The sequence below is a fragment of the Thermobia domestica genome, chromosome 4, assembly GCF_964235325.1.
Source record: "Thermobia domestica chromosome 4, izTheDome1.hap1.1, whole genome shotgun sequence".
Classification (NCBI taxonomy): Eukaryota; Metazoa; Arthropoda; class Insecta; order Zygentoma; family Lepismatidae; genus Thermobia; species Thermobia domestica.
Window position 1 is genome coordinate 330,048,038 of NC_137457.1, and position 12,298 is coordinate 330,060,335.

Here is a 12,298-nt window from a genome sequence, read left to right on the forward strand (position 1 = left end):
TACCATTCCAGACACATGTATTATGAATTTCGGGGAAGTGCATATACGAGGTTGATGAACAGGTACTGGATTGTATAGAATATATTTATTATTTTATAAAATCTCTCCCTCCTTTATAGGATGTTTCAAAACAATACCGACAACGTTTAGGAGGTGATTTCTGACACGAAGGTAAGATAAACACTATACGCCGACCTGGGTGCACAAATATATCCTTTCGAAGTTATAGGCTGTCGAAAACATGAAAAAATTAACTTTAAAGGTCTATAGCTCCAAAACTATGGGACCTACCGCAGTCGGGTCAAGACTTTACTTAGGAACTAGTATGTGCCCTATCCAAATATCCATGTTTCAGAATCCTAAGGTACTTCCGCAACAATTTTTATAGAGGTAGTTGCAGAGTACTTCAAATTATATGTCCGTAGCGAAACTCCCTCTATAAAAATTGCTTCGTGAGTACCTTAGGATTATGAAACATGGACTTTTGGATAGGGCACATAATAGTTCCTAAGTGAAGTCTTGACCCGACTACGGTAGGTCCCATAGTTTTGAAGCTATGGACCTTTAAATTTCAGTTTTTCATGTTTTCGGCAGCCTATAACTCTGAAAGGAAGCATTTGTGCACCCAGGTTGGTCTATACTTTTTGTCTTATCTTGGTGTCAGGAATCACCTCCCGAATGTTGTCGGTGCTGTTTTGAAACACCCTGTATAATGTCATTAGCGTTCGCTTCTATACTTGTCGTTTGCGTATGCGGAGTAAGAATTGGCGCGTTATAGTCTTTTCAAATTTAGAAAGAATGAAAATGAAATCGTTCAGCTTAACGTCCCATGGCTAAGGCAAGTGGTTGATATGGAATAATTGGTGGAATGTCAATGTTGGATGAAACGGGAGTAACCCGAGAAAACTCACGGACACGGTGCTGTCCACCACAAAATTACTTGGCCGGGGATCGAATCAAAGACCCCACGTACCGGAGGTAAGTGCTCTACTAACAAGCTACTGTATTCGCCTTTTGAAACTTCGTGAGTATATATATAATGAAGTGTTTATTCTGAAGAGAACGAGTGGGTGTGTTATAGTGTTTTCTAATTTGTGGTGAATGTGTTTATATAACCAAAAAATGTCGTGGAAGAAATTTAGCACAAGTGATATAGGAGCTCGAGATTTAAGGAGACAAAGTTAGGAAATGGTATTTCAAGTGTATACGTTAAAAAGAAAGAGAAAAAAATGTGCATCGGTCGCAAATCAACAAAATATCGACTTTTCCAAATGTTAAGAACGAAGCGTGTGGAATTAGCAGAAGAACTGTTCGTCTCGGTGAATAATCGTCAAATGATGAAATAAAAAAATACATTATTAATTCAATGTACCGCGGTTATGCTCTATGGGTTAAAGCATAGAAATAATAAATAAAAATTAATGATGATGGGAGAATTAATGCAATTAAAATAATGGGAGGAAATGGGAAAATCCGGAGAAATCTACGAACACCTTTCCACCACAAACTTGCATGGGTTTTAATCGAAATGAAATCTCAGAGTTTTACGTCTCACGGTTATGCCGGTTAGGCTAAAGGAGACGGTGATTATGAGAAATAAGGGAAATGGTGGAATGAAGAAAGTGGGAGGAAACGGGAGAACTTCGAGAAAACCCACGAGCACGGTGTTTGTCCACCACAAAGTCAACACAGCGCGAGCCTGCATCGAACCAGGGACTCCAAGCACCGGAGGTGAACGCGCTACCACTGAGCCATCGCGCCCCGGGGTTTTAATCGAATCAGACATCAGAGGTAAGTGCCTCATCACTGGGCCATTGTGCGTTCTGTATGTATTTTGCATCAATTGGTGCATAAGAAGTAACTGTTTTCTTCTTACGAGACTTCCTTTGTCTCGGAATTTAGAAAAATCAAAATAGTAGGACATTGTCTTTCGGTTTGAGGAGTCCTAAGTTTGATCCTCAGATGCATGTGAATCGGGTTATGAATGATTATCTAGCCAACTAATATCAAGCGTATTGACAATTATTTGTTTACCATCTGAACATTCGAAATAAACGATACAGAATATTCATACCACATTTGTAACAGAAAACAGTATTATTAATAAGGTACATACATTAATGATCCTATTAGTGTCGAAGTTTTGTATTATTATGACATAGTGGATGTTGTTGGTCACTCGCGTGCCTTTGATACATGCAATATGCGCCCATTGGAAGCTGGCTTTCTCACCGGAGGTTTGGTAACATCGCGCTGCGGGCTCATTAGTTGACGCCATCCGCCAGTTCGGCTGGCGTAGATTATAATAGAATATCAGCTCATAATAAAAGCTTCCCGAGCCCGGAAAACGAGATGCAAGCGGGATTTTACACCAAAGCCAAAATATTGTTGTATGTAGTTTTTCGTTTACTGTGTTTCTTTCTTTGCATACCTGTTTGAATTTAACCAACCCATAAGACACATATTACAAGGTGCTTGTGTTTCAAGCACTTGGGAAGGTGTTACACAACCGCAACAACACTTGCGTATTGTTGGGTTGCATAATTTACATTTGCTGGTAACCAATGCAGTACCTGTTTGAAAACGAATCAAGAAAGCAGTAGAGGACTGAAATATAGAATTCACAGAATGTTGTAAAGACATTTTTTAGTTGTAAAATCCACTTCAAGAAAACAAACCTAGTATTTGAATAAGATAATTATAATGTAACGATAATAACAATAATGTGTATAAATATGTAAATGTTGTTATGGACGATGGTCCGGTACGGAAGATATCCTTTTCTCCTGCACATTTACGTTGTTAGGTTTTGTGGCCAGACAGAGTTCTAGGCAGTTAAGATACAATACGCAAGGACGCCATTGTGAATGGATGTATGTTCAATTTAAAAGGAAGAAATATTGTTTAAAAACAAAAAAATTAATGTGGAAAAGTCTTCGAAAAATACACGAGTTTAAATCTATTTTATTTTCTGTTTTATCTTTGAACATTCATCAATTGAATTACAACTTAACCAGTTCATAATCAGATATTCTGACAAACTTAGGGCAAATATGTAACTAACTGTGCTAAATAACTGAAGTTAATAATATAAATTGTTACAATAAAAAGTCAAAAAAAGCAAAAATTTCTGTTTTGGCCCCCCGAAAAAGACGTCTATTTTCTATGGGGAGCAAGCCTACATTCAAAAAAGATTATTTGTCTCACCTTTTCTTGCAGCACTGAAATCAAATTAAATCATTATTATGTCCTCGCCCATGTTGATAATTAAAAGCAAATTTAGATGTTATAGCTCTTCTAAATATTAGCTTCCAAAGGCGCAAATGGAAGAAAAAAACTGACAATACATTAATAAATAAAATATGAAAAAAGAACTGTACCTGAGAAGCTATTTTGCCGACGCCCATTTGAAGCCCACAATTGACTACAAACACCATTTTGAATCTATCTAATTCGTCTTCTTCCTCCTCGTCGTCGGCAGCTTCACCATCGCCTCGACGTTTCCTCGCCTTTTTCTCAACAATAAAGTCGAAAAACAACGGAGAATCCATGTCTTCATTATCTGGGTTATCAAAGATATAGGATGCCGCTAGATCGGCAGAGTGGTTGCCCGTGTAATATAATGCCTGAAACAAACATTGGATGCACAACATTTAATAAAAGCAGTAGATAAAATTGACTAAGGCACCTAATAGTTTTAATTGTAATTTATACTTTTCAAAATACTAAAAAACATATTATATATATCTATATATATATAGTGGTCGAAGTGAGGCAATATACGATGGTATGCCATACCGCCTCTGGTTTTTCAGTGATGAAGGCATACCACCTCTGGTTTTTCAATGATTAAAACATACCGTCACTGGAAAGTAGATGCTAAAAACCTTTAATAAATCCATTTTTGTACACAGTAATTGACGAATAGCTTTACACGTAAAAGATTTTGTAAAAATGAAAAATGAAATCTGTAAGTTTTACGTCCCACGGTTATGCCAGTTAGGCTAACGGAGACGGTTATGATGAGAGATGAGTGAAATTGTGGAATGATGAAAGTAGGAGGAAACGGAAGAATCCCGAGAAAACCCACGAGCACGGTGTTTGTCCACCACAAAGTCCACACGGCGCGAGTAAAAGGTTTTATTCGTTATGCAGAAAGGCTAACAACACTGACATTTTTCTTAACTTTTGTTTTCAAAATGATGTGTCTGTAAAGAAGTTCACCTAGTTTATATTTTGGCGTGCCATATTTAATTGTTTCTTTGTTATGTATGTGTGTATGTGTATGTCTTCTTGCCTTAATGCATATAAATGCCGTGTTTTGAGAATGGGCAGGTTTTAAAGTTGTCTGCTGTGGGAGCGGACCTTCCGGCTGTTTAGAATACCCCACAGTCGCGTGAGGGACCGGGAGTTTTTCTGCAGGAAGTTATTAATATCCTCATTCGGTTTTTGAGCACTTTCGTGTATAATTCTCTATAATACAACATAAGGAGATATTTTGTTTCAGAGAGTTGGAGGGGATCAAAGTCTCTCCATGCCCCCCCCCCCTCCCCCGCGTTACTACAGAGAAGCTCTCCAACGCTTTACAGCTATTATGTAAATAGAAATGCAATCTTTTAGGCAACATACTCTCACTGCATTTCAACACTTAAGTAGTTCGTATGTCAAGTTAAATTCTAATAAAACATACCGCCTCCTTCCACTTCGAACATTATCTATCTAACTATCTATCTATCTATCTATATATATATATATATATATATAGTAGAATACCCGTTCTTCGCACGGGGAGAATACGTTTCATTTTGGGCATAAAGGAATAAATCTGGATTTAAAGTGTATCGGAATGGTCACTGTTTATCTCAGTGATCTCGAAAACTATGGATTCGACACTGATATCGGTCATTTCTGATCATTTCTATATTTATCTCCCCCTCCTCCATACTGCATGGCCAAATTTGGATTTAAATGGCATCGGAAGTGTCGTTAGTCATCTCAGCGACACAGAAAACTATGGATTCAACACAAATATCGGTAATTTTTTTAATCATTTTTAAATACCTCCCCTTTCTTTAAGTTGCAGCGTCAAAGTGAAATGATAGAAGCCATCCCAGGCCCGTCAAGATCGACCACGTGGTTCAAGATTTATGAAGTCAAATAGTCATTTCCAATTTTTATATAAAGAAATTAGAAAACAGCCACGTAACAGAGGAATACCCCAAATTGAAGTTTCGAATAGATTCTCGGTTTTAGAAGGTTCCGAGTGCATTAGCGCTGAGGATACTTGGATTGAAATTACAGATAGCATTAAAATTTCAACAACAAAAGAAAAACTGAGACACGCGGAAATACATAGGAACAAATCATGGTTCGACCAGGAATGCACTCAACTAGCGGAGAAGAGAAAACGCAAAATTACGTTGACTACAAAATTCGAATGAAATAACTATGCAAAATTTAGAAAACATCTGGCGGGAAACTTCCAAACTTTTAGAGCAAAGAATCGCAAGCTAAAATTAAGGAACTTCAAGATAATAGTAAAAATAAAACATTCGGGACATGTATAAGGGAATCAACAAATTTAAGAAAGGCTATCAACCTCGTGCTTACTGATACAGATAGCATCTTAAATAGATGGAAAGATTTTTTTTGACTATTTGCTTAACATGCAGCCAAAAACTAATGTGCGTAGAGAAACGGAAATACATGCCACAGAAGCGTATATTTCAGAACCTAACAGAATAGAAGTAGAAATCGCTATAAAGAAATTAAAGAAATACAAATCTACGCGTGTAGACGAAATTCCAGCTGAGTTAATCTTAGCTGAAGGCGAAAAATTGTGGAACAAGATACACGAACTCATTCACCTTATCTGGAACAAGGAAGAACTGCCAGAAGAGTAGAAAGAATCAATCACTGTTTCAATTCACAAAAAAGGCGACAACACTGACTGTAATAATTATCGGGGCATTTGTCTTCTGTCAACATCCTATAAAACCCTTTCGAACATTCTATTTAGCAAGATTGACCCCATGCGCAGATTAAATTATTGGAGATTATCGTGTGGATTTAAACGAAATCGATCAGCTATCGACCAAATATTTACCCTTCGACAAATATTCGAAAAGAAATGGGAATAAAATACCCCGGTACATCAACTATTTATTGATTTTAGAAAGGCTTACGACTCGATTAGGATAGAAACGCTCTACAACATTCTTACAGAATTTCAAATACCGAAAAAGCTAGATTAATTAAGATATGTTTAAATGAATCCCAAAGTAGAGTCCGGGTAGGAAAATTTTTGTCCACGAGCTTTCACGTCGAGAATGGCCTGAAACAAGGAGATGCGCTGTCGCCATTATTATTCAATTTTGTCCTTGAATACGCTATAAGAAAAATCAAAGATAGCAACCAGGACCTAGAATTGAATGGTATTCACCAAGTTATGCCGCATGCTGATGAAGTAAATTTAATAGGGTAAGATAGGAGAATAGAAAGAAATGCACAGGTCTTATTAAACGCTTGCAGGGACATGAGTTTAGAAGTAAATGCAAAGAAAACTAAATAAATGAAAGTTCGTCGGGATCGTAACACGAGAATTATGGATGCGTTAAAATATCGAATAATACTTTTGATAAAGTGGATACTTTCAAATATCTAGTATCAATATTAACAAACGAAAACCATATTCACGAAAAATTAAATGTCGACTAAAACAGGGAATTCATGTTATTATTCAGTTCAAAATGTCTTGTTGTTGTGAATTTTGTCGAGGAATTTGAAGCTTGAAATATGTAAAACTATAATCATGCCTGTTGTTTTGTATGATTGCGAAACATGGTCGTTTACTCTGAGGGAAGAACACAGACTGAAAGTATTTGAGAACAAGGTTCTGAGATGAATATTCAGACCCAAGAGGAACGGCAATGGCGGAAACTTCATAACGAGAAAATACATAATGTATACGGTTTACCAAACATTGTTGGAGTTGTTAAGTCTAGGAGGCAAAGGTGGGCAGAAAGTTTTACCTGGAAGACCAATCGGAAAACGACCATTAGGAAGACCTAAGCGCAGATGGGAGGACAATATTAAGATGGATCTCGCAGAAATAGGAATCCAAAGTGGAAACTGAATCCAGCTGGCTAAGGACAGAAGTCAATGGAGAGCTTTTGTGAACGCGGCATTGAACCTCTGGGTTCCATAGGCCATAGAGTTAGTTAGTTAGTTAGTTGATACAGAGAGGGTAACTTACTGCTGTAGAGTGTGTTATAAATGGATGTGTTTTCGTATTGTGCACTTTGTGTTTGATATATTACTACTGTATTTATATTGGGCATTTGTGATATGTCAGAAAAGTACTGTGGTAGTGCGGAAAAAGACCACGTTATTGTATGGCAAAGTGACGTCTTCATAAGACGGTACGCAAACGCGTAGGTCGTGCAAAATCAACCATAATAAAAGTTCTGGCAGCCGCCAAAGGACTGCCTCCAACTGTAGTTCCAAAGAACAAATTCGGTAATAGAACGCCAAGAATAACAGCGAAATCTACAGACAGTCTGTTAATCAGAGAAATAAAGAAAAACCCTCGACTGACAGCGGCAGAACTTAAAGAAACACCCGAGTTTGTTGGAACATGTTACTGTTCATATGACTCAGCACCGTTTGCAGAAAGACATGGATTTGCCTGTCGTACTGCTACTAAGAAACCTCTACTCACCACCCGCAAGAATAAACAACGCCTACTTTTGCAAAATAATATGCACACTGGACATCAGCATTGTGGACGAAAATCATGCTTTCCGATGAAAACACACACCAACTGTTCCGAATGAGAGCTGTTACGGTTCGATGTCCACAATCTTGAAGTAGATACAATCCAAAGTATACAGAGTTCGACTGTTAGGCACTCCATACTGTATTGGTATGGAAGTGTTTTTGAGGTGAAAAGGGAGAGGAGGTTTATATTTCTTATCAGAAAATGGGACGATGAACGCAGACCGACATATCAACAGAGATATGTTCCACATCCACGAGTGTGAGTTTTTCATGCAAGATAACGCTCCTTGTCAGGAGGCTACAAATACCGAGTTTTCTTGAGGAACAACATACCAAGATCTAGAATGGTCTGAGAGTAGCTCCGATCTAAATCCAATCGAACATCGTTGGCATCGTATGGAGGTATTCTTGGAACAGAAAAAGCTTCAGTACCTACATACTCTCCGAACAGAATTGAAGAAAATGTGGTGTACTGACATGAACTCACTGAAGCGCATTTAAATGGTTCTCAAAAGTAAAGGGATCATAACTCTGTATTAATGTATGCATTTTCTGTTATATGATCCGAGGTTTTCACGTGAATTTTCTGTATTTATTGTGCTTTTGTTATGAGGTCCGAAGTGCTTCTGCGGCGGGTGTATACATGTATATATAATTAATTTATGCCAAACGATACAGAGAAACCATGGAAAAGTGCATAATTCAGACAGACAACTAAATTTCAGAAAATGAACTGAATTTTCAAACGAAAAACTATTGTAAATTGTACTATATGTATTTGTAATGAAGTAGCTAATTATCTACGTATTGGTATTATCTACGTATCTTGTAAATAATATGTAGGAAATTTATTTCTGTAATATAAAACACTAGCAGAAGTGCCCGGTTTCGAATGGGAAGGATAATGTTCATGCACAATACTTAAAAATAAAGAACTGAATAGAATAGGTAATAAAGAGCAACACCTCCGGCGTTACCGCTGTTAAATCTAGTCCAACTGCAAATACAATGTAACCCATCAGCTTAGCGACCCCGACAACTATGAGAGCTCCTTCGTGGCTAAGCGGTTAGCATACGCGCCTATGGCGTGGGAGACCCGGGTTCGATTCCCGGCGGGAGCTCATGTGGTTCGGATTCCACGTTAATCAGTGGGTCCACGTCTCATATAGCCTCGCTGCTGCACGGGACGTTAAACTCAACTCAACAACGACAACAACTATGAATTCTACACTAATCCCGGTCATGTTTCCCCTCTCCATGCTGATGGAGACTGAACTTGCACTTAGACGCCATCAGGAGTGTCACTATTCATTTCAGCGGCTCCCTAAAACTATGGATTCGACACTAATATCGATTATTTTTACATGTCAACATCTTCGTACCCACTCCTTAGGAGCGTCTTGTCCGGATAGTTTTATTTTAAGATTGTAAGTCATACGTGTATGTAAATTTGTTTTTTCGAAATCACATAGCGAGTCATGTCTTCCTAATATGAGGAATTCGTAAGATACTCTATTTCTTATATACATTTTGAACCACCTCTTTCCCTTTGCAGTCCTCTCCTCCTCGCTTAGGATACGAACCGAAAGTTCCGTGTACCTACGGTCTCTTCGATAAAATTACTTTGAAGTATAGTAAGCGAACGATGTAGATTTGTATACTGGACAGACAAATAAACATACAAACATTGATTTATATACATAAGATTGTATGAAATATGTTTAATGTATGTAGCTCCGATGCAGAGATCCTTGTCCAATTCCCACTGGGAGCTTACGTATTTTCGATTCCACGTCAAGCTGTAGGTACACACCTCTTGTAGCCTCGGTGCTAGAAAGGGATGTTAAACTCTAAAGCAACTAAATATATATACAGGGGTTGGACAAAAAATCTAAAACGTTTGCAAAAGTGAAAATCATATCTAGTATGGTGTGGGGTCTCCTTTTGTGTCCAAAACAGCTTGGATCCGACCTGGAATGGACGTATACAGCTTCTGAATCGTGTTGTGTGGAATTTTGTACCATTGTTCCTCCAAAACATGCTCCAGTTCCTTAAGGGATTTGGTGGAGGGTAATGAGACCGAACACGCCTTTCTAATTCAGACCACAATGGCTCAATGATGTTCAGGTCTGGTGATTCTGGGACCCAGGTGGCGCTGTGATAGCTCCTGGTCATGCTCCTCAAACCATGATTTCACCGTTTTTGCAGCGTGATAGGGTGCCAAATATTTTGGTAGATGATATCACCATCAGGGAGCAATATTTGGGCCATGGGTAGAACCTGGTCCCCAAAAATGGCCTCATATGCCTTAGCATTTATCATTCCATGCAGGGGTATGATGGGACCTGCAGAAAACCACGATATCACTGTCCATACTGTAACAGAACCACCCCCATGCTTTACAGTTGGGAGCAGACAGTCTGTATCATAGGCCTGCGACGGTGTTCTCCATACGTAAACACGACCGGTTGTTGGAAACAAGGTGAAGGTCGATTTATCGAACCACATTACATGTTTCCACTGCTCATAAGTCCACGCCTTGTGGTCCTTGCACCACTGGATACGCCTCTTCGCATTTACTGCTGTGACCAGGGGTTTGACGATGGCGGCCCTGCCATGAATATCCATTTTATGAAGTTCCGGTCGCACTGTTTTCTATGAAACTGGGTTGTGTAGGCCGGAATTGAGTTCAGACGTAATTTTCATTGCAGTGGTCTTCTTTTTAGCTGCTACAATCCGTTTTAATGCCCTCCGGTCCCTATCTGACAGGATGTCTTTCGATCACTGTTGTTCTTTGCAGACGTCGTTTGCCCATGAATTGTGTATGCCCTCGTGACATTGGACACAGTGGCCTTTTGATACCATCACAATGTTAGCCACTGTTGCCACTGAAGCTCCAACCAGACGGGCACCAACGATCATGCCTCTTTATAAGTCTGTCAGGTCGCCCATTTTACCGCACCACTTTCACACCACGACACTCACAGGTGAACTGGTTACTGCTGACGGAAGAGGTAGGTCCACATGACACATTGAAAACAAAAAAAACGATCGGCAACCGCAACACGTGTTGTACAGTGGAGGGCCAAACTTACGTGTCCTGTACAAGTGTTTTTAGATTTTTTGTCCACTCCTATATATATATATATATATATATATATATATATATATATATATATATATATATATATATATATATATATATATATATTGTAGTTTGCCATTCGCACACTGGCTTAAATGTAGTAATTTCAACATATATACTTCCTAATTTCTTGGAATATTCTTTCTTCTTTTCCCCTTTTCACCTGTGAAAATAGGAGCAGTCAAGATCGTCAGTTTCAGGCATTTGGATATAAAAACAGATACATACATCATGCTTATGAGTTTTGAACCCCCGACAGTTGTACGAAGAAGTTGTGTTCTTTCTTTCTTTACACATTCCAACATGAATTCGTTCCTCATTTGTTACAAATTTGCTGTGCAGGTGGATTCTAGAAACCTTCAAGGGTAAGGTCACAAATATTTCAATAAATCCATTTGACCTAGACTACCAAATGACTTGAAGTGAAGTATATGACTGGAGATGATCTATTAATACACTAACTAACTCTATGGCCTATGGAACCAGGAAATTCAATGCCGCGTTCACAAAAGCTCTCCATTGACTTCTGTCCTTAGTCAACTGGATTCAGTTTCTATTTTCTATTCCTATTTCTGCGAGATCCATCTTAATATTGTCTTCCCATCTGCGCCTACGTCTTCCTAATGGTCGTTTTCCGATTGAATTTCCAGTTAATACTTTGAAAACGTTCCTACTTTCTTCCCTTTTGGTTATATGACCTGCCCACCTGAGCTTCCTAGATTTGATGACCCAAACAATTTCGTGAAGGGTATAAATTATGCAGTTCCTCGTTATGAAGATTCGGCCACTCTCGTTCCTCTCGGGTCCGAATATTCGTTTCAGGATTTTATTCTCAAATGCTTTCAGTCTGAGTTTTTTTGTTAAAGTAAGCGACCATGTTTCGCAACCATATAGCACAACAAGCATGATTATCGTTTGATATATTTTAAGCTTCAGATTCCTCAACATATACTCGCCGACAAGAGTAGCAACAACTAGTATCATCGTGAAAAGAAAATGTTCATGTACACTGTTGAATGTGTAGCTGGTCTCCAACATATAGACGTAAATTTAAGGTTAGCAGGATAAGAATATACCGATGTTTTAATGCAGCCAATTTTCAAGATAGACAGGTGGCCAGCTTATGAAGTAATAAGTAACATATATCTTATGAGGAAATGAAGGTTCTATAGAAATTAGGTCAACTTAATTAGTTTTTACGCAAATTAACTGTATAAATATAATAGTTATCTTTAATTTGTGTGCATGAACAAAATGGACCAGTACTTCAAGGAAGGTGAATATAATTTTATTTACTTTTATTCTCAGATATGTAAGTATTAATTAGCTTAACAAGAAAAAAGAGGAGGAATTACTGTGAAGTGACCCATAGTT

The 12,298-nt window shown here is 38.3% G+C and overlaps 1 protein-coding gene across 1 annotated transcript in view; it reads right to left on the reverse strand.

The window, feature by feature from the left end:
* LOC145684459 (putative peptidyl-tRNA hydrolase 2) overlaps nt 1-12,298 on the reverse strand; it is a 49,918-nt gene that overhangs the window by 19,724 nt on the left and 17,896 nt on the right. The window contains exon 3 of the mRNA XM_081756874.1: nt 3,381-3,626. Within this exon, the coding sequence (XP_081613000.1) occupies nt 3,381-3,626 (246 nt within the window). The remainder of the gene's footprint in view (nt 1-3,380; nt 3,627-12,298) is intronic.